At 38.3% G+C, this 21,666-nt stretch overlaps 1 protein-coding gene across 2 annotated transcripts; it reads right to left on the reverse strand.

Annotated features, from left to right (window-relative positions):
* Positions 1-2,042: 2,042 nt before the first annotated feature.
* On the reverse strand, positions 2,043-19,416 carry LOC133842823 (tyrosine-protein kinase receptor). Of its 2 annotated transcripts, none has more exons than XM_062276078.1 (9): positions 19,117-19,416; positions 10,800-11,952; positions 10,037-10,733; positions 9,472-9,964; positions 9,225-9,412; positions 8,596-8,773; positions 7,494-8,527; positions 7,222-7,429; positions 2,043-7,153 (listed from the first exon to the last, which is right to left on the reverse strand). In XM_062276078.1, the coding sequence occupies exons 2-9, from the start codon at positions 11,595-11,597 to the stop codon at positions 5,500-5,502; spliced, it is 5,250 nt and encodes a 1,749-aa protein (XP_062132062.1). In that variant the 5' UTR covers positions 11,598-11,952; positions 19,117-19,416; the 3' UTR covers positions 2,043-5,499. The 2 variants fall into 2 exon arrangements, with proteins under 2 accessions (XP_062132062.1, XP_062132061.1); XM_062276077.1 differs by lacking the exon at positions 19,117-19,416 and adding an exon at positions 16,305-16,421.
* Positions 19,417-21,666: the final 2,250 nt, after the last annotated feature.

A 21,666-nucleotide genomic window follows, 5' to 3' on the forward strand; every position in this document is an offset into this window, starting at 1 on the left:
AAACAAACGGACAAAAACCAATAAATAATTAAACAAAAAATATATTTATATAAACATCAAACATAATTTCTTAGCATTTGCAGCCTAAAAATTAAGCGTAATCAACAAGGATAAAAGAAAAACGCAAAATAGAAATAAATTATATATATATAAAACTGACCGATGTTTTTGACATGAGATTGTATACACAGTTAGCAAATGGCATTATTAAATTTATATTATAATATTAATTAATGAACTAACAATGCGAAATTTAACTTGAAACATGACACAACATATAGTAAGAACATTCCATCCAGTTAGTACCGAAACGGGGCATCCAATTCATCCAGAACTTTCCCTACATTATCTACACCACATTTTCCCAATTTCAATTTTCTTCAATTCAATTTTTGTTGTCCGAGCTATGAATTGGGTAAGTTTTGGGGTTAACATTTCGTGCAATTAATACTTTTATGTTATGAATAGAATCTATTATTACTTTACATTAAACGATTATAAGAACGTTTTGTAAATTACAGCTCATCAATAAAAAATACACTTCCAAAATAATACAAAAAATGTATTCAATTTCTTTTTATTTAACCTTAAACTCATAAACCTATTGAATATAACTTAAAAGTCGGATTTTTCAATTTCGTTCTAGTTTTTTTTTCATATTTTTTGATAACATATAAATTAGAGACTAGGCAAAATGAAAGCAAACTAAAACTATAACAATTAATTATATAAATACAAATCTATACAATAAATTGTAAAACCCTAATTAACGGTTTTAGTTTATATTGGCATGCAAATAATTGAACTTAGTAATTTTTCACTAGTGAAGATGAAAAAATTGAAAAGAGAACCTAAAATAAAAACCATTAAGGAAACTATAAAAAAAAAAATTAAAAATGTGTTTTAATACTGTATTGCGTGGAGTGGTAGAAATGAGGACACTTCAGTTTTTTTTTTGTACACATGAATTCTCATTTATTATAATTATTTTTCACTTCATTTTCACAATTCATGCGCTTACACGCTACCATCTTTAAAATTGTCATTTACATCGGCTCTTGGGATTCAATATATATGTATGTAATACTTACATATTTCGGTTTATCTTTTTTTATCTGATTATCGAAATTAAAAGAGCAATGTCAATTTAATTTTCAGAAATGAATAATGTTCCTTACAAAAAATTCAATACTTCAATGTTCAAATACTCGTATATGTTATATTTTGAACATTTCTGTTTGTGTCTTCAATTAAATTGCTTCACAAACTTTTCAAAAGGGGCATGTGATTCTGAGACATGTAGATTATTTGAGAGATGATATTAGTTGTTTACATTTACAACTCAAACATATTTTGAATATTTAAAGACATTTCTTACGATTTTATAATAATATGCCACTTGAGTGAGATTAAGGATATATTTTTTTTTAATTTTTCAGCAAATGTTTTAATTATTTTGTGTGTTCTCATAGATTTTTATTATTATTGATCTGTTGTGCTCTGAGAGGGATTTATGCAATTTCAGTACATACTAAATGGACTCATTATTTCTGTAAGTAAGCTAAGTGGTTTAAATGTAATATACTTTTTGTTCTCATTATCAATGCCCCTTCCTTCAAATATTTTTTCATCCATTTAACAATTTTAAATTTGCATACATTCCTTTAAGAGTATTTAGTATTATTAGCACACTTTTCACTAACTTTCTTTCGATCTAAACTCACATTTCTGCTTACAAAATGTTTTGTTCTAGTCTTTACGTTTCTGTTTACTTCTTCATCAACTTCTTCGCTATATTTAATCATTAAATTTATATTTATATTTTTCTTTGCTTTCTTTTTTTTTGCTTTAAATGTAACAAAATAATTTACCATTTAAATGAAAACCTCAATTATACTTTATTATTATTAATATTTCATTATAGCTAGAGCTAATTTATGCCTTGGTTTATTTCGGTATTACGAGTATGCAATAATTTTCATACAATGGATTTTTATTAAGTATATAAAAAATACTATTTATTGTTTTTTTTTTTCATATACTTATGTATATTCTTTTAAGTATCCTTTTCTTGTATTCTTAAAATCATTCTCTCATTGATTTTAGTTTTTGTTGTATATTTTTTTTATAATTCATAATTTCGTTGCGACTTTTTATTGTGGAGAAATGAACTGTATTTCAATCTACTGATATTTTTTGGCGGCATATTTAAAAAAACGAAAAACAAAAAAATTATAATTATTACTGCTGATAAATACCATTTATGTTTTAATAATATTCATGTTTCTGGCCGAGGCAGCAGTGGATGGTCTGAATTTAACTAAAGATTCGATTTAATTCGATTTAACAGGTCATTTGACTATACGCCAACATTAACAATAGATATATGTATGTAGATGGTATATTATGGTTTGGTATTTGCGATAAATATGTAACTTTTGTCAGGTTCTGGACTTTAGGTACACAAAGTGTTTACATCAGGGTACAATGTGGGCGTTGAAATAAATATGCGAAAGCCCTGTCAATGGAGGAGTCTGAAAATCGATTCTGATCTTATTCTGATCCATCCACTACATCGTTTAGTAATGCAAAATTAATCATGATACTAATTAAAATAAAAATTTAAGAAAGTGTTGTGAAAGTACATATACTTATGAGCATTTTCTTATATTTAACGCATATTTAATAGGTATGTATTTGTTTTGGGGCTCCAAAGACGCCCTTACATGCCTCAGCACAACCATAATAGATACACATACATATAAGTAAGTACATAAGTAGTATAAATATTTACTCCATGACATACATACATTAATATGTAATGCAATGGGTATATTTTAGTTCCTTTCACTCCATTGCAATGCAAAGAATACGCGTTTGAGCAAAAAGTAAGTTTTAAGTTAAGTTCTAACATTTTTTTTAGCTGTGGATGTCAAGAATCTTATATGTATATATTGAAGCTTTAATTGGTTTCTTTTTATTTATAATTTGTGAATTAATATAGAGCATATTTTATTGGTAATCTCAATTAATGTTTGTACATCATTCATTCTTTTTTATTTACTTTATTGTGATTTAATATGCAATACATGCGTTTAAGTGTAATTTACATGCTCAAATGTTTCCGTCTCTCAGCTAATAAATGTTTATTTTATCATACATACATTTAGTTAGATATATAATATGCTTATTTTTACACGTACATACATACATATACAAATATGAATTTTATGCGTATATGCGCAAAACATACATACATAGATACATTCATATGTACACACAATCATCATTATCATTATCATTATCATTATCATTATCATTATCATTATCATTATCATTATCATTATCATTATCATTATCATTATCATTATCATTATCATTATCATTATCATTATCATTATCATTATCATTATCATTATCATTATCATTATCATTATCATTATCATTATCATTATCATTATCATTATCATTATCATTATCATTATCATTATCATTATCATTATCATTATCATTATCATTATCATTATCATTATCATTATCATTATCATTATCATTATCATTATCATTATCATTATCATTATCATTATCATTATCATTATCATTATCATTATCATTATAATTATCATTATCATTATCATTATCATTATCATTATCATTATCATTATCATTATCATTATCATTATCATTATCATTATCATTATCATTATCATTATCATTATCATTATCATTATCATTATCATCATTTATTATTTTGTTTGTATGCACATATGTATGTATGTATGTATGGATGTATGTACGTTGCATGTATATACATTTGTATATATGTATGTTTATAGTATAACACACACTGAACATGATAACATTTAGTATACGCTCATAAACATCATATACATTAAATGTTTCGTTAATATTTCTTCTAAGCTTATCCCACAAATTAGCCATGTTAATTTTACTTTTTGTGTGTATTGTATAATTTATCAATATCTCTTTTTTTATATTTTTTATTCTTTAACGCATACATTCTTTTCCTCTTGTTAAATATAAGTATGCGTCTTATTTTTTTTGTATATTTCATGCCATGTGTATATATATTTTTATAAAAATTATATAATTTAAAGCTTGTTTGTTACGTCTGAACTAAATGTAAAAATTTGAATTACCGCCTCGATCGTCGATCTTCAATCGGCAACCTTTGACCTTTGGATGCATCGCAATTTAACACATACAGCAACAACAGTATATTCCTTAATTATTTAAACAAATGCGAGTTGCATAATTAAAGCTGCGGCTTCGGCTGCTCGCTTTGGTTTTGTTTTATCTTTTGTTGGTCAACGCAAAAAATTTGAAAATATTTTTCAACAATTTTCTCGCACACGCAATAATATATATTTTTTTTCTTTCAAATTTCTCCATTTTCTGTGTGACTTTAATTTAAAAATTAAAAGTTTTGGATCCCAACTTAAGATAGACAAAATATTGTGTTTTTTCTGGTTTTCTAAATTGTTAATACTAATTTGTTTTCGTTTTTTAAACATACAACTGAATTTTTATAAAAATCACCCTGTAAATTGTAGTTTTCTTTTCATTTCAATATGGTTTATATGTATATATTTTACATTCTAAATTAAGCTTAGACATTAAATACATAAGTTCATATACTACGACGGAAGCCTTTATTTACAGGTTAAAATAATAAATTTCAATAAAATTTCAGACTAAATAAATTAAAAATATTAAAAATTCAAATTTTGCATTTTATTGTATATGGACTATGCGTAACATTTAAAGTAATACAGAAATATTTAACAAGAAATGATAACTAAATTAAAAACTACTATGAGCTCGTATATTTTGGTTTGATTCTTTGTTTTTGTTGTGTAGTGTGATACTGCTATTAGATTCAATTGGACTGCATATGTATAAAAAATGAATTTAATTGGTTGGTTTTTAGGAATATTGTTTAGCATTTCAGTCATTAGCTTAAATTAACATAAATAATAAAAAAAAAATTAAAACCAAATATTGAAATTGACAACTAATCTTGAAATTACAATACTTATGTACAACCTCTGGCAATTGTTAAACTAATCGCTTTTAAAACTAAAATAATTTTAAACTAATTTTAAAATTGTATAATTTATAGCATTGCGTCATTGTTTTGCGCATAGAAATTTAGATTAATTTTAGAGTACATTATAATTTTTGTGAACTTCTCACTCGATTTTGTTTTGTTTTGTTTCTGTGATCTTGTTTTTGTTTATTTTCGCATTTCCCATAAATATTATTATTAGTATATTAAACTGCGCTTTTTAGCGCCAAAAACAAATCATGACTGGGACGAAGCCCTGAAGCCTAATGTACACATCACTATCTGACAAGCAACTGTTTTGACAACTCAAGACTCGTATTCATGGATTCATTTCGGGATTCAGCAAACTTGGAGTTTGCGGCCGAAAGGACACACAAAATGCTGCACAATGACCTTTGCTGATGGACACTCTAACAACTAATTTCGGAATGATTATTGTTGTCCTTATAGCGTTCCGCGTATCCTTGGATGGTGAAAGGTGAATCGTTTGCCGATATCTTGCCGCCTGCAGTCTCTCCATTGAGAATGACTCCATTGCCTGTGGGCAAACTACCGTTCAGCTTGTTGTTGCAATCTCTGTCCGGATCAGACTTCATTTGGACCTGCACATTGGCGTACGACTGCTTGACGCTGCCATTGGGTGTGCCTCCATTGGTCAGGCTCTTTGATAACGCTGCTGGATCGAGTGTAATGCCATCCAGTTGGGAGGCAAACGACAACGGCGGCTGTATGGTCGTCGGCGTCGGTTGCGGTGTATCCAAGCTAATCAGTTTGGCCTCATCGCTATGCGTGGGCGAACGCAATATGGGGGTGGCATGGGCTGAGGCCGCAGCGATAGCGGCCGCAGCTTGCAGATTTCGCTGGGAATCGCCATTGGCCATAGTGGTTATGGCACTGGCACTGAGCAGCGGCTGGTCGCTCTTCGAGTTTGGTAATATGAACGAGGTCTCCCAGCAATCGCCGCCGACTAGACCAGCTGCGGCTGCAGCATCCTCCAAAGTGTCTGGCATTGTGGGCTTTGGTGCGGCGGGTGAGGTAACAGCTGGGGGAGTGCATGTGTTTTGCTGTCTCTGGGCGGTTGGTGCATATGCTACGCCACCGGGAGCATGTGGTGCTCCATTGCCGGGCAGCGGCACCAGATAATCGGGCACGGCTAGACAGAACTCCTCGCCGTTGGGTGGCCGGATGACAGTTTCATCGCGTTCAGATGCCGTGGGTCCCAGTATATTGGGCAACGGTGCATTCATAATGCTGGCATCCTGCGTGCATGTGGTTAGATGCTCCAACAGGCTTGTGAAAGTTGGCCGATCTTCGGGCGTGGGATTCCAGCAGTCGGCCATAATCTTGTATATGGACACGGGGCATTCGGTGGGCGAACCAAGACGACCGCCACGCACCACCAGCTCCATTACCTGGGTATTATGCTGGCCGGGATAGGGCGAGCGACCCAGACTGAACACTTCCCACAGCAGTATGCCAAACGACCAGACGTCCGTCTTGGATGTAAAAATGCCATCAAGGAACGCCTCGGGAGGCATCCATTTAATCGGCAACATTGCCTTGCCACCCTTGCGATAATAGTCTGATCTGTAGATGTCACGAGACATGCCAAAATCCGCAATCTTCACCACACGTCCCGGTCCCTTGCTGCTCAGGAGACAATTACGGGCGGCAATGTCGCGATGAATGAAACGTTTGCTTTCCATGTAGCGACAGCCTTTGGCCACGTCTAGAGCGCAGAAAAGCAGATCCTTCATGGCCAGCAGAGAGGGACGCTCCGGTGTGTTACGATTCTCGCGCAGAAACTTTTGCAGATCGCCGCCAGCCAGCAGTTCGAGAACAATGTAGTAGGGCTGACGATCGAAGCAGACGCCAATGAGATGCACCATATTTGGGTGATTGAATTTGGCCATTATAGCAGCCTCCTTCAAGAAATCCTCCTCCTTCTCACGCTTGGGATCCTCGCGTAAGGTTTTCACAGCCACTGGCATTTCTACCGCATCACCATCGCGATGTCGATATAACGCCAGATAGACCTCACCGAAGGCACCCTTGCCCAGTGCACTGTGTGTTGAAAAAAGGAATGTTAATTAAGCCTTTAGGTTAATTGTAAATTCAAGAGAGCTACTTACTTCACAAGCTGGAGACTCTCGCGTGCCACCTGCGGCAAACTGTTGACATCAATATGACCATTGAGTATGCCATCACAGCCATAGTTGGGATTGAAGTTATTCAGATTAGAGTCATCAATATTATGACGAAGCCGACTAAGCTGAAGATCCTGCTCCGCCAGCATCTTATGCCGCAGCTTTGCCTGCTTTTTGCGTTGATAACGATTATCTGAAATGATAGAAAGGAATTAGAGCTCGAATGATATTATAATGCAAGGAATATCACAACTTACATAGCATAAATATGAGTGCCGCAATGCTGATGAAGAGCACGGCAAGCGAAAACATGAGGCCGGATACCAAATACTGATAGGAGGATTTGCCCGCCTCTTCCTGCCGTTCGCAGGCCGTGTTGTTGTCCCGCTTTAGACTCCAACCCTCTGGGCAAATGCAACGCACCTTTGACCTAAACTCATCCAAAGCCACACAACGATAGTCACAGCCACAGCCCTCAATAGCGGGAATGATGATGATGGCACCTGCACCGCTGCTTGCTCCTGCATGAACTTCACTGGTGTCTCTCAGGCTGCGGCTGCTACTTATGTAGGAGCTGCCGCCCTCGCCATTGGATTCATTGAGGTAGACATCGCCGCCAGCATAGCCGCCACCACCGCCGCCAGTATTGCAACCACCGCCGCCACCACCAAATCCGCCTTGTCCATGCCTGTGAACAGACGTGCCATTGTCGGCCAGCTCTACATAGCAGGAGTGACCACCACGTCCGCCTTGTAGCAGCGCTGCACCATAGGTCGGGCTAAGGGCCTGATCTTCCTTGGCACGCCATCCACCTCCTGGACCAGCGGTCTTTTTGTTAAGTGGTTCACCATTAATCTGACCGCTTTCGGGTGCTTGCAGCGGCTTGGCTTTCTGCCCGTGCTGGAAATCCTCGTCAATGTACTGCCCAATGCCCAGACCACCGCCTCCGCCGGCAACCAGCAATGGCACGGCCTCGTTCTTGGCCTGGTTTAGCAGGAAAACAAAGGATCCTCCACCACCGCCGCCAGCGCCATTTTCAATGTATATGTTTTTCACCATGTCCTGCTTGGAGCGAAAACTATACTGTCCCAGATCCAGTTCATGTTCTGTGCCACAGCCGGCTTCCTTATGTATGCTCATTGATTTGATGCAGGCGTTTTCGCCCTGCTGCCCCACCAGAAAATAGAGCTCTTCATTCTTATGCAGCTCTAGTACAGCGATGGCAACAGATCCACGAGAGCTGCCTACCCCTCCGGATCCAAGGCCACCGCTCGCGCCTTTAGCAATGATTCTACAGAAAGGAAGAAAATTAACTCATGGTAATCGAAGTTTTTCTAGGCATTAGACAGTGTTACTCACGTGTAATGACCCTCGTTGGGCACCTTCCACTTTTGCATGCCTTTGTAGGTGCTTTGATCCTCGACAACATGAACCTCGCGAAGCACATGCGACTGATTCTGCTCCTTGTAGGCGCTTTCGCATTGCGATTGTGTCGGTCCTATCATACCTCTAGTATCGCAACTTGTAAGCTCTAAGTCTGAAAGGGAAGAGTTTGAGAAGAGCTTAATATGTAGCTAGCTATTAAAGAAAAAAATATTTTGCTTAACTGGTGCCGAATTCATGGGTTCTGAAGGGTAATGAAATAAAAGAATACACTCAGAATATTATCCGGTCTATTAACAGGACACTGTATACTGAGAGGATAATTCACAGATTAGGTACATTGACGCTATTGTAATAATGAATGAAGAAATTAAGTAAGATCTAAGAAAAATATGGCATTCTAGTGAACGGCCCCCAACTCAACAAAAATTATTTTATTCTTATACAAAGTATGGCTTTTGGAAGAGCTGTAGACTCAGTAGGGATACAAATCTTCTTTTAGGTTTTCTAATTTCTTTATCTCCAAATAATAATAAATTTTAGAACTAGATAAAGTGTGGATATTAAGTGTAAATTTCGAGTATAATTGTAGTTAAGGTACTTACAGTTCGTGTGATCAAAGTCATGATGCGTAGGACTCTTTTGATTGTATCTGACGTCCCAATAATTGTAGCCATTAAGATGTTCTTCGGGTATGTTTAGACCAAAGCATTCAGGGCTAAGCGAAAAGTCATCCACAGCCACGTCCGAAAAGATGCGCATGCCCATGCGGGCTTCAAACTGTAGATAGTATCTGAAAGAATATGCATGGAATCATTTGGGACTCTAGAGGAGTAGTGCAGGACTACTTACTTTGAGGTAATATTAGGTAGCACGTACTCGGCACGCAGCCAATCACTGCCCTGGTTCTTGGTGCTCCACCAGAGAGTAGTTGTAATATTCTCCTTCTCCTTCATTTCCACAACAGATAGATTAATGCTGCCCGGATTCTTGCCGAATTGATGAATATAGAAACGCACCACACATGAATTCCGGTAGGGTGAGTCGGGATTACCATGAACCGAAGGTGGCGGGTTAAATGTTTTGCTTAACATTATGGCATTGCTGGCAAAGCCAATGATAGAGTTCTTCTCCGAGTTGTTGATGTGCTGATTCATGTTGACAAGCATGTAGTAGCCACCAGTGGCGTTGAGCAGATGTTGCTGTGTGTGATCGCCATCGGGGCCAGTGTCATGGGTGGGTGAAGAACCCGTGTGACGGGACCAAGTCAATGTTGTCTTGCCAGAGTCTCGCCAGCCGCACCAATCTTCCTCAAAGTCACAGCGTCCGCCAAAGGGTATCTTGTCTGTATATAAGAATTGATAATTATTTGTAGTTGATACGAACAGAGCATGAGAAGAAAGTCAAAAGAGCATACCGCATGACTGCAACTCGTCTTCGGCATCGTCGCAATCGCGAGTGATGTCACAGATACGCGGCAATGGAATACAGACGGGCACTTTGTTCATCATGCACTTGACCTGCGATGTGCTGCACTTTTCCGATTTGGTGCCCTCGGGAAAACAGTTAACCATGCGTAGATTATCGAGCGCCACATGCGCTTTCTGACCCTGCTTAAGATCCGGCACAATCTCGAACACAATTCGAAAGTCTCGCGAAATACGACCAAGACGAAATAATCGATGTGTCCAGGAGCGAAAGTTGTCGCCTTGAATTTCCGCAGGCACCCAGCTGCTCTCCTGCGGATGTAGTGGCTCCACAACCACCCGAGACAGTCCATGACTCATGTCACTTTGGTGCATATACACCTCCAGGAAGCATTTCTCCAGTGTGGTGCTAAACCAGGGTGAAGTCAGGTTCAATTGCTTCGTTGCGGGCTGTACTCGAGCGTAAAGGAAGTGACCATTGGCATCGTCAATGCTATCGGCCACGGGTCCAGGCATCAGACCTGTCATATTCTTCTTCGCCAGCTCGGTGCCGCTAATCACTTGGAAGCCATCCATCAGATTCTTTGTCCAGACCCAGGCGCAAGAGGTCTCGAAATTACATTTGACGCCCAGCAAATCTTCCATTTCCGACGAAGGCGTCGACTCCGTATGGGGTGCGTAAGTGTTCTAGTTCAAAAAGAGAGGTATTAAGTGAGGAGCAACGGTGGGAGATTATGGAAGTTGACAACTTACGGGCTTGGGCGCCGTATCACGTATGCGTTCCTTTATCTGTTGTATGGGGTCGATTTGATCGCCATCAATGTCGGTATCACCCTCCATATTGCCATGTGTGACGCCACCAGCCGGCTCATCGGCCTGATTGAAGCTCTTCTTTAGTTTACGCAATTCGTTGAGGGGATTCTTGCGCGGATATGCGCGAATGGCCAGATTATCGGTGCCCGCTGTCGGCTGACGTAATTTTTCGCCATATCGATCCGCCGAGCCAATAGCGCCCTGGCCATTGATCTTGCCGATGGACGAGGTGCCCGAATAGGAGGCATAGCCGGCGCTGCTGCCGGATATGCCGCCGCCGGGGCCACCCACTGAAGGTTTTAGCAGCTCCTTACGTAGCGACTCAATACCCCGCTGTCCATTGCCACGTTCAGGTCGTGGTATACCGCCTGCGCCTACTTGTGACAAGTTCTGGCGACGTCTTGTATCCCGTCGACTGCCCGGCGGTGGACGCGAGCCAAAGGTGCCCTGGCTGCCCTCGCCCTCGTAGTCATCATAGACATGCACGGGCTGCGCCAGGCCGGGCAAAGTGGGCAGCGGCAACGGTTGGGGCTGCTCATGGAGGCGGCCGTTGCGCAGTTGCTTGTTTGGGCCCTGATAGTTGTAGTTGTTGTAGCTGTTGCTCTGATGCTGCGACATCGGCAGCGAGTTGAAGGTGTGGTTCAGAAGTGGACGCTGCGCCAGCACCAGACCGCCCAGCACGCTGAGCAGGCTGAACAGCAGCAGCGGCAGCGGCGGTATTGGGCGTGGGCGTGGCATGCTGCCCCTAACAGCGCGATGACTTAAAGTGTGTGCGTGGTGAGAGTGTAAAGATGTATGAGTCGGTACTCTGTGTATGTTCTTATTGAAATTATTTGACTGGGTTTTCGAGCCTTTCAACTGATTTGCTGGCTAATTTAACTCTTGTGGCACGTGGACAAAGTGTTCACTGACCGCTCGGTGGGCACACGAATCGCGCATTTAAAGTTCTTCAGATGCAGGCAGCACATTGCTGTAGCCGTTGCAATATCGTCTGTGAGTGTGTGGATGTGTGTGGGTGTATGTTTGTGTGGGCTTGCACTGTTGCTTTGTTTGAATAATAATCGTTGTTGTTCTTGTTATTATTGTTGACAATCTGGAGAAATAAGAGAGGAACAGAATATGCAAATTAATAACGCTCTTTGACTTTTGACTTTTAATACGCCAATGAAACCACTCATGAATCGAAGCGGCCCACGTAATGGCATTTCATTCATGTAATTGCCATCCATTTATTAACCCATCTAACATCCTGTCGCCTATTCAATACCTACGCAAATATCAAAATTGAAAGATTTTGAAACCATTTCACTGCATTGCATTGCCAAAAACTACTTTGAGCCTCTGAGCCTCAAGCAAAATTTGTGTGCAATTTTCACATTGCTACACGAAACTGCAATAAGCGAAGCTATATTCCAGGAGATGAAGGAGATGGGCCTCCTGCCCAGCCCAGCTCTTCAGATGTTGTGCCCCTATCAATGTTGTGCCCCTGGCCAAAAAATCGATGTCTACTTTGCTTGTCTGACATTTCTACGAGTGCAGTTTTCAATTTGTCCTTTACAACTGTTGCCAGAATTGCTGATGGCACAGCTTACACAAAAATAGGTCAATTGTCGGATGAAATTTATTAGAGTGAATGAAAAATCGAGTGGAATAAATTAATTAATTAGAACTTAAGTACAGACTTTAAAGAATGTTCATATCGAAAAAGTTATGTTCAACTGGAAGTAATTGAACAATTGAAACAAATTATAAATAAACTTTAATTTATAATCATCAGATGCAATCTTGATAAGTAGCTTTAGTTTTTCTTCCCTCACACAAAAAGAATAATAAGTATAATTTTGAAAGTAAATTCTAAAATTTTGAAAATACAATATTAAGAACACTTTTAATGATTCCTGAGAATTTGATGATGATCGGATAATAAACAGAGAAACTTTTGTATGGGTATTAGTTATATTCAAATATAATTACTTTATTTTTATGTCAATCTAACTGTGCATTCAATATTCTTAGCTCTAAAGTACTTTGAATGTAATCATAGTGCGTTATATCAAATAAACTTTTTTGGTATACATATGTATATTACAATAGTTTCAGTAAATTTGTGTTTAGTTTTTCCTTGTCGAGACAATATTGTTAGGTATATACAAATATTTAGTTCCAATGATCACATTCTCAATATTCAAAGAAAGCCATATCGAAATGCCTAAGATTGCTGTCGCGTTTAATTAAATTCTTCAATATTAATTTATTATTTTTCTGTTACTACTTAATAATAATAATACAATCTTAACTCTGATAGTCAATAACGAATTTGGTTTTTGTTCAAAAGCAAGTGTAGCATTTTCGCAGGTTTTAAATCAACTTTTAGCGCTTTTATAATTAATGCAATTTATAATTGCCGGAAAATATTCCTTAAGCTCGTTGATCAATTAGGTAAATACGATTTCTAAAAATCGTATCCATTTGTTGTCTAATTAAATATGAAGGCATGAATGTTTTATGTATGTATATGCAAATTAACTCAATATTGAAATAATATATACACATATGTCTATAATTGGCAATTTGATTGTTTGCCAGCAATTTCTGGGAAAATTCTGTTCTTGAGGTAAGCACTGCATCTGGCGTAAAACGAAATATTCTTGAAAATAGGACTTTGTACAATTATTTTTTTTTTTATTTTGGGTAACTATTCCGCTGCTATATTCAAATTCCGTGAATACTCGATCATAGAATATATTACGGATTCGTAGAATGAATTAATCTAAATTTATTCAAGTTGAGTATCAGCAGCTACTCGCTACAAATATTATATACGAGTGTGTATGTTTTCAAAGGCGTCGCACAATTTCACTTTTAGCATTTCGTTTTTTTTGGACATGTACTAAGCACACACACACATATTGAATTTTACTATAACGCCAATTTTCTCGCGTTTTCGATATACAAGAGCTTGTTGACAGTTTAGAAGGAAAGGGAGGGAGCTAAGAGATAGACAGAAATGCATTTGTTGTGGATGGAATTGAAATTTTGGCCATCATCTTGCTGCGGTTCTCTATAAATTCAGCTATGGTTGTTGTTGCTGTAAGTATTGGCTAACTGTTGTCGTTCGTCCTTTGACATTCGTTGCTTTTGGCAAGGGAAGCCAGATCCAGCAGAAAAAAAAAACTGGGAAATTCTATGCCAGAATTTTTGCCGAAAAAATGAGAAAAACAATATTGCAAACAGCGAATCTCACACACATACACGCACTCTCCATTGTACGTGTGTGTGTGTGTGTGTTGCTTCATAGTACGTTAGGTACGATATACAAAATGGCTGCCGCAGTTGTACTACCAGCAGCGCAACGAAAACAACAACAAAACAGAATCGTAAATACACACACATAGTGAGTTAGTTGTCTAGTAAAAGCTAAATATGGGTGGGGGGAGAGAGAAAACACAGAGAGAATGTAGGGGCTCTGTGAGAAGGAATATAAAAATCAGCGAGTTGAGCACCAGACACTCGACTCAACTCAACTCGACTCGACTCGACTCGGTTGCACATCGCGTATACGCAATTCGCAAAGACTATAGCGAGTGCAAAACGGAAACGCAATTGAAGCTGAAAGTTATACGAGTAGCAGAGTTGAGAGCAGTAAAATGACCTGCCATGACAAAAATGTAGCTAACTGGCCAAAGCGAAGCTGGCAATAAACTACATACATATGGATGTACATACATATATATGTATACACGTATGCATGTCAAACATGGTCGTGGTACAAGTGGAGACTGAGACGGATGCATAAAGATAAAGGGGAGATAGACTGGGAGACACAAACTGGGTTCAAAATACGTAGAAGTGCATACGACTAGAGACATGATGTTGTTGCCTCATGCTGACGCTCTGAAGTGGAACAGGATATCATCAACCAGGCCACAGGAACTGCGGCAAATATGTCAATTTTCGGCCGAAAGCTTAGGGAAACATTGTTGGTTGCATTAAAAGCATATTGGGGAGCGTCCAAGGCGTGCAACGTCAGTTTATCTGAAGTTGCCACTTGTCGCAGATTGTGAGAGAAACTTTTATAGCTCATATTATATTATCCATCTTAATTAAACTTCCTCTGTAAATCAAGCCGATTGCTAGCAAGCAAGTTTAATCAATTGCTGTTGAAAAGGACTTAAAGTTGACTACTAAATACAAGATAAGGGTACATATCTAAATTGTAATATGAATATTCATTGAATATGCTATTCGATACTATTTATATGAAGAGTTTAAATTGTAAACTCAACTTCAAAAAGTCTTGTGGAATATTTTCCATGCATTACTACATATTTGTGGAAAATCTTTAGCGTTCTTCTAGTCCTGTGAAGTTGTGCGTATTGGTAAATTTCCACGCTCATAAATACCTTACTAAATCATATAATTTATCTAATGGAAAGCTTTACACCCTTTTAACTTTTGAATGTAAATCAAAGTTCAGAATTTTAATTATTGCAATTCGTTGCAATTTAATTTGAAGCAAACAATAACTGTTGCAAAAATTCAACGAGCTTAGATATATTGCTATCAGTATTTGTGAGCGTATTTTGCAGATACACACACAGCGTGAACAATAACAACAACAACAGCAGCAACAGCAGCAGCGACGAGTTGAAGCTGCGTCAACGCCGCAAATGTTGCGCTACTGCCTGCTCTGGCTACTGTTGTTGCTGCTGCTGCTGCTGCTGCTGCTGCTGTTGTCGGTGGTGGTGATGGGGGTGGTGTTGAGGGTGGTGCTGCTAGTACTAGTGGCGGTGGTGTCTCCTGTAGGGCTCCAAGGCTGTCGACCATCACCAGCCCCAATGCGAAAAGGCATCTACAGCTTCGTCAGCGTCGTCTGCTGTGCGCAGGATATACACATACACATACTCTCACAAACACACTTACATTAGCACGCATATGTGTGTGCGAAAGTGAAGAGGAACGTTCGCTACTAATGGCGCAGACAAATTGTTTTACGTATCTCACAGATACATAGATACAGAGGCGCACAAAAGATACTACACACAAAAACACACCATATACCATATACCACACACACACACTCAAACACGCACACACACACGCGCGTAGGCAAAGTAATGAAATTTTTCTAGGAGAATTTGCACAATTTTTCATCGTTTTCAACATTTTGAGGATCTTATTTACGCACAATTTTCGTAGTAACATTTTATTGCGTTGGTTTTTTCAACTCATTTTCATTTCATTACATGGATCACAAATAATTTTCGATTACCATAACGTGCACTTTTTGGCCAGTTTCTCAGTTGAGTTTTAACATATTTCTAGCATTATCTTTTTTGTTTCGAGTTGTATATTTGAAAACACTTGCAGCTTTCGCATTTCTTGGCATTTTCACAATTCATATTTTTCACTGAACCAACATACAGAATTTTTTTTTTCTCTTACAGCTGAAAAAATTGCTCGTTGTTGTTGCAGTTTTTGTGTGTAAAATGCTGCGCTGTAGCAGTCGATGTATCCGCATCTGTTGGATACTTGTGCGCACGACACTCGGCAAACGAAGACTGAAATTGGGAAATTCTCGTACAGCAGCCTGCACAGCATCCAGAAGCAGCCCAGAGGCGACATCGGCGTCGGCATCGGCATCGTCATCGGCATCAACATCGGCGTCGTCGCGACTTCGACTTCGACAGCAAACAGCAACAGCAACTGCGACGTCGTCTGCGTCTCTCGCTCTCGTCGCTCAACGTTGGGGCGCAGGTTAAACGAATATCCTGCGCTGAAATCGAGCTGCGTAGCACGACGCCGGACATAGAGCAATATACAGAGACACAGAGCCACAGACACAGACACACACGAAAGGAAATTTTTTACTCGCTGCGAAAGTCTCGCTACTGCTAAAGTAATGGCGGCAAAAGCTGTTGCTGTTGCTGTTGCCATTTCTGTTTTCTGCGTTCTGTAGCTGGTGCCACTGATTGGATATGCTGGTGTCTAAGGTTAGGGAAGCAGTTCGAGGAGGAGGCCAAGTGTGGAGCTCAGTGGCGCGCTCTGTCGGTCGGCATTTGGGAAATTAATGCAAACTGTCTGGAAATTTCATTTAGCTGCCTATGCATAGGTTAAGGGGAGCTGCTCTTGCTTTCACTGTTGCTGCTGCTGCTTTAGACTTTGGCGTGCTGTGCGTTTCCTTTTTCAATTTGCCCGGCGAATGCGCTCAAGTGCAAGTGGAGTCCTGGCAATAGACTCTGCTCACGGCTGTCTCAGCCATAATGTTGACAGTGTATTGGATTTATGCTTATGTCCTCGCTTCTTCAGCGGAGGCGCGTGCGTCTGTAATTTCATCTAATCAGTTGCACGGATGCGGCACAAATGCATTTATCATGCTCCTCTTGTCGAGGATGCCCGACAAACGCAAGGATTATCTGTGACCGCAGCTCATCAGCTGCTATATCCTGTTCCTTGTATTTGATTGATTTAGCAATAAGCTGATTTAAGTTTGTCATCCATATGCTCTATGCTCTTGCAATACAAATGATTTTCGCTAAACTGTAACTTACAATTGGCATTTATAAGAACTTTACAGCGTGGTGTTAAGCCTAACTTAACTACATATCGCAGTATTCATTTCAAAATTATTTAGCATATCAATAGCATATTTCAAGTTGAACTTATTTGTCCTTACTGAATGCCACACTCAATGACTGAATTATCAACGACCAGCCCAAACTGTACAAGATTGTTTACATACATTAATCGAACCATCACTAACTTAAATCACTCATTATAACTAGTATGTAAAGCTCTTACGTTTAACTTTCGTTTTGGTATTTTATTTAAGTACGCAGCAGATATTATTTGTTGTTATCAGAACTGTTCAATGTATCATTAAGTGGCTTAAGCCAAGTTTATGAACCAATGGTAATCAAACTATAATATTTTTGTTCATATTTATTTAGTAATTGCAAAGGTACAAGTATATAGTACCACAACATCACATTATGGGAAACTTGTAATCTTGTAAAAGCTATTAAATCAACAGCAAATTAGGATTGCTGTAAATTGCAATAAAAAATTGATAATGATTTCAGAACGAACTATTTAAAATTCATATTTAAGCCTATGATATCTTTGTAATGAATTAAGTGGACTCTTGTCTGTACAATAAGTAAAGAATGTGTAAACTAAAAAGAAAATTGGGATTGATTAGAGACTTAATGAATAGAATGAATTGATTACCCAATCTACAAGCGGATATATTAGTGTTTTTGCAGATTGTGTTTGTTCTATTCGACAGACATATGAACGAAACCTTATCAAACTTTAATGGAATATAAATATATAAATTACCATAATTTTGAATTGAGAAAAGCTCAATTATATTTTATTTTTCGCAATTTAAATAATTTTGATAGAATTCATAATAAAACATGTATCTGTTATATCACTGCTTATGGTAAAACAAAATATATAAATCAGTCAAAATTTGCATCCTAAAATAAGTACAGACGAAAAGGTATAAAGTCAGAGCACTCATTGGGGGGAACCACAAAAACCATTCGAGTATTTCATATTGCTAATAAAAGCAAATCCCATTCCAACACAATTTCAAATGGCAAATGGCAATAAGTCAAAATGCGAAAACATAAAAAGTAAAAACAACATCATCAACAAGAAGAACGATCTCAACAAACGGAAATGAGGGGCCTACATATGTACAAACATACTTAGATAAGTTCGTGTACGAGGAGAATATTTATATAGAATCGCGTGTATATGCATCGCACTATATCTATGTATAATGCCCACATACGTAAATATACTTATTTAGAGACCGCGACAGTCGCAACAAGACAAGAAAAGCGGCTACAACAAGAATAACAACAAGAATAACGTCAAGTTGACGACGTCAAAGACCGATCACAAGGGAACTTTGCTTGTACTCTTAAGATACATTTTCTGTATGTCGTCTTCGTTTTGTTATTTTTGCCAAAAGATTTTCATATTTATAAATTTGTGTTTTGATTTTGGTTTTTGGTCTGGCCCAACAAGAATTGCGACAGTAAACGGGGCGTAAAATGTTTAGAGCTGCGCAAATTGCAAATATATGAAAATTGCACATAAAAGCATCACTATATTCAGTTTGTTGCCGTGGCCGTTGCGGTTGCGTGTATTTCATGGATACAACATTTGGCACTTGCAGCATTCGTCGCCAAAAATAAAACACAGTCTTCTTGTTTTCGAGATTATTTATAAACACACTCACACTCGAATGGGTTGAGATATTAACTATCTCTCTCTCTCTCTCTGTATGCCACACAGCGGCATGCGACGCGTGCCTGCCACGCGCGCCCTTCAATCGGAGTGGAGTCTAGAGTCTATTGCAAATCCAAAGCAGCTGCTCTATAACTATGTATAGTATGTGTATCTCTTGCTATATTCGTAAATGTATCTTGCACTTTTCATTCAATTATAGTCACTTAAATTCGCATACGTAGTCAATGGCTCTCGATAAGAACTTTTTTTATATAGTTTGTTGACGATAAACGACGAGAAAAAGACGCGACCGTCCACTGGCGACTGGCGGCGGGCAACTGACGAGCCGAACACATCGCGATCGACCCAAGACGACCGACAAGACAATTTGGTTTTTCAGACATCTTCGTCGGCATCTCGCTTTTCGGATGTCGCTTTTCTCACGGCGCTCATTGCTGCTCACCAGAGCATCCTTGTCTTCGGTTTGCCCTGTTGTTGTTGTATCAACATCACGACCCGACAGATTTGTTTGTTTGTTTGTTTTGGTTTCACAGGCGTCGCCTCAAGTGGATTCAACGCAATTGACTTGCGTGTGCCCCTGTCGCACACACAGCGGGTGAGCGGGTATGCGTGGTTGTTGTTGTCCGGTTCTGCAGGCATAATAACTGTCTGTTCTGTGGAATACCGTATATCCTGGCTACCTGACAGACTTGGCTACGATTTGAGACATTCAATTGCATTCCTCCTGTCTGGCCGATCAAAGCAATCCCCCCCCAAAAGATTTATGTGCAGTCGCAACTGTCGCGCCACTGATGGTCGCAGGCTCAGCCTCTGCTCTGAGTTATTTTTAGTCACATGCAGCGGCGAGTTTGCGACCTTATTTCTTGGGGTAGCTGCAAACAAAATTAATGAGCTGCTGCAGCAGCAACGTCACAGTGATTACTGCGACTTCATTGACTTTAGCTCCTAAGGCAAAAAAGCGGAAGTGAATTGAAACTGAAGATCAGCAAGAGAGTGCAAACGACTTAAAGCTGTTGAAATAAAATAGTAATAAGAGATTATTGCATATTTTTGCTTATCTAAAATTGTATGTTATGTTGTTATATCATATTGTATAATAGGGTATGATAGAAGACCAGATAGAAATTTTAGAAATTATTTAAGAAATAATTTAGCCTTCGATATACTTTGGGTATATTTGTAGAACATGACACTATTTAAAAGCGGTTGCTGATACTGTTGTATTTCTTACTTGTTAATCTGTTTAAATAGAAAATATCAAATCGGAATTCACTCCTTTTCTTATTCTCTTCAAAAAAGTACATATGAAAATAACAATACACATTTTCTAATAAAAGTGTTCAAAAATTTACATGTTTTTTTGAGTATAATATTGTACTTTATGTAGGTGCAATTTCTATTTCATTAGTAGTATTTTATACAACCTCAAAAAGTAGAAGTGAAGATCAAGCTGAAGATCGACAAAAGACAAAGCTGTAAAAATAAAATATTATTATTTTATAGCTCTTTATTTTAATATTAGTATTGCAACTGTTTAATTTATTTGTATATTTAAATATTAATTAATTTAGTTACAATGCGATAAAAGCAATGAACTCGTTAAAGTAAATATATTTGTAAATATGAAACAAAATATACTTATATAGTAAATAAATGTTATAATGAAATTGGATTAAGAATTAAATTAAAATATTAGCCAAACCCAGCATTCATTGCAGGATTTGATTTGATTTTTAAGAAAATAACAGATTTGTTTATACTCGTATTTACTTTAGTATACTTTTTGTGAAGTTTAAATTTATTGTTTGTTTTATATGAGTTTTATTCCTTTATTATTGGCACATTTTTTGTAATTTTTGGCCTATATAATTGTTTAAGTATTTTCCAGCAATTAGCGCCCACTGTGCCAGCAGATCGCTGGCTAATGTTTCCCTTTTGTGTGGTCTGTCTCGCTCTGACTCTGCGGGACTTCTCCGTTTCCCTCAGCAACCTACGACGCATTTCAAGTAGCCGCAATTTTAAGTGCTTGTCAGAGTTGTCACCACAATTTGTTTGTTTACTTCTCGAGCCCTGGTTATGAGGTTATCGTAATTCGATGAGGCGCCACCGAATGCTGAAAATGAGATGCGCAGGGCGCATGTCAAGTAGCCAATGGTAACGTGAACATCGTCTGTATCCTTGGTGCCATCAACAACAACCGAGCGACCGTCAACTGCACACTTTCGAATGTCATCTGTCAAAATGTGCGCTTTGTTTACGTTTTGCGGTATCTCGCTCCTGCGCAGTGAGCACATAAACAAGCCGAGCTGTCGAGTTGTCGAGTGTCGAGCTGTTGAGCAGCAGGCTGTACCAAACCTTACGAATGCTAACAAGTGGCTGCTGTGTTTTTGGGGCAGAGAAGCGCCAACGTGCCACGAAAGGAACACGCGACAAACTGTTGCCGGAATTGGCGTCGGGGATGTCAGGATATATCGATTGGTGTTGGACATGCGCAATGCCAACGCTGCGAATGCTGCTGACTGCTGCCTGCTGCTGCTGC

The sequence above is a fragment of the Drosophila sulfurigaster genome, chromosome 3, assembly GCF_023558435.1.
Source record: "Drosophila sulfurigaster albostrigata strain 15112-1811.04 chromosome 3, ASM2355843v2, whole genome shotgun sequence".
NCBI lineage: Eukaryota > Metazoa > Arthropoda > Insecta > Diptera > Drosophilidae > Drosophila > Drosophila sulfurigaster.

Coding starts and splice junctions, on each gene's coding strand:
- LOC133842823 (XM_062276078.1), bottom strand. CDS start 11,597: ATGCCACGCCCACGCCCAATACCGCCGCTGCCGCTGCTGCTGTTCAGC. Junction 9,965..10,036: donor AGACGAGTTGCAGTCATGCG/GTATGCTCTTTT, acceptor TCTTATATACAG/ACAAGATACCCTTTGGCGGA. Junction 7,430..7,493: donor GGCACTCATATTTATGCTAT/GTAAGTTGTGAT, acceptor CTATCATTTCAG/ATAATCGTTATCAACGCAAA.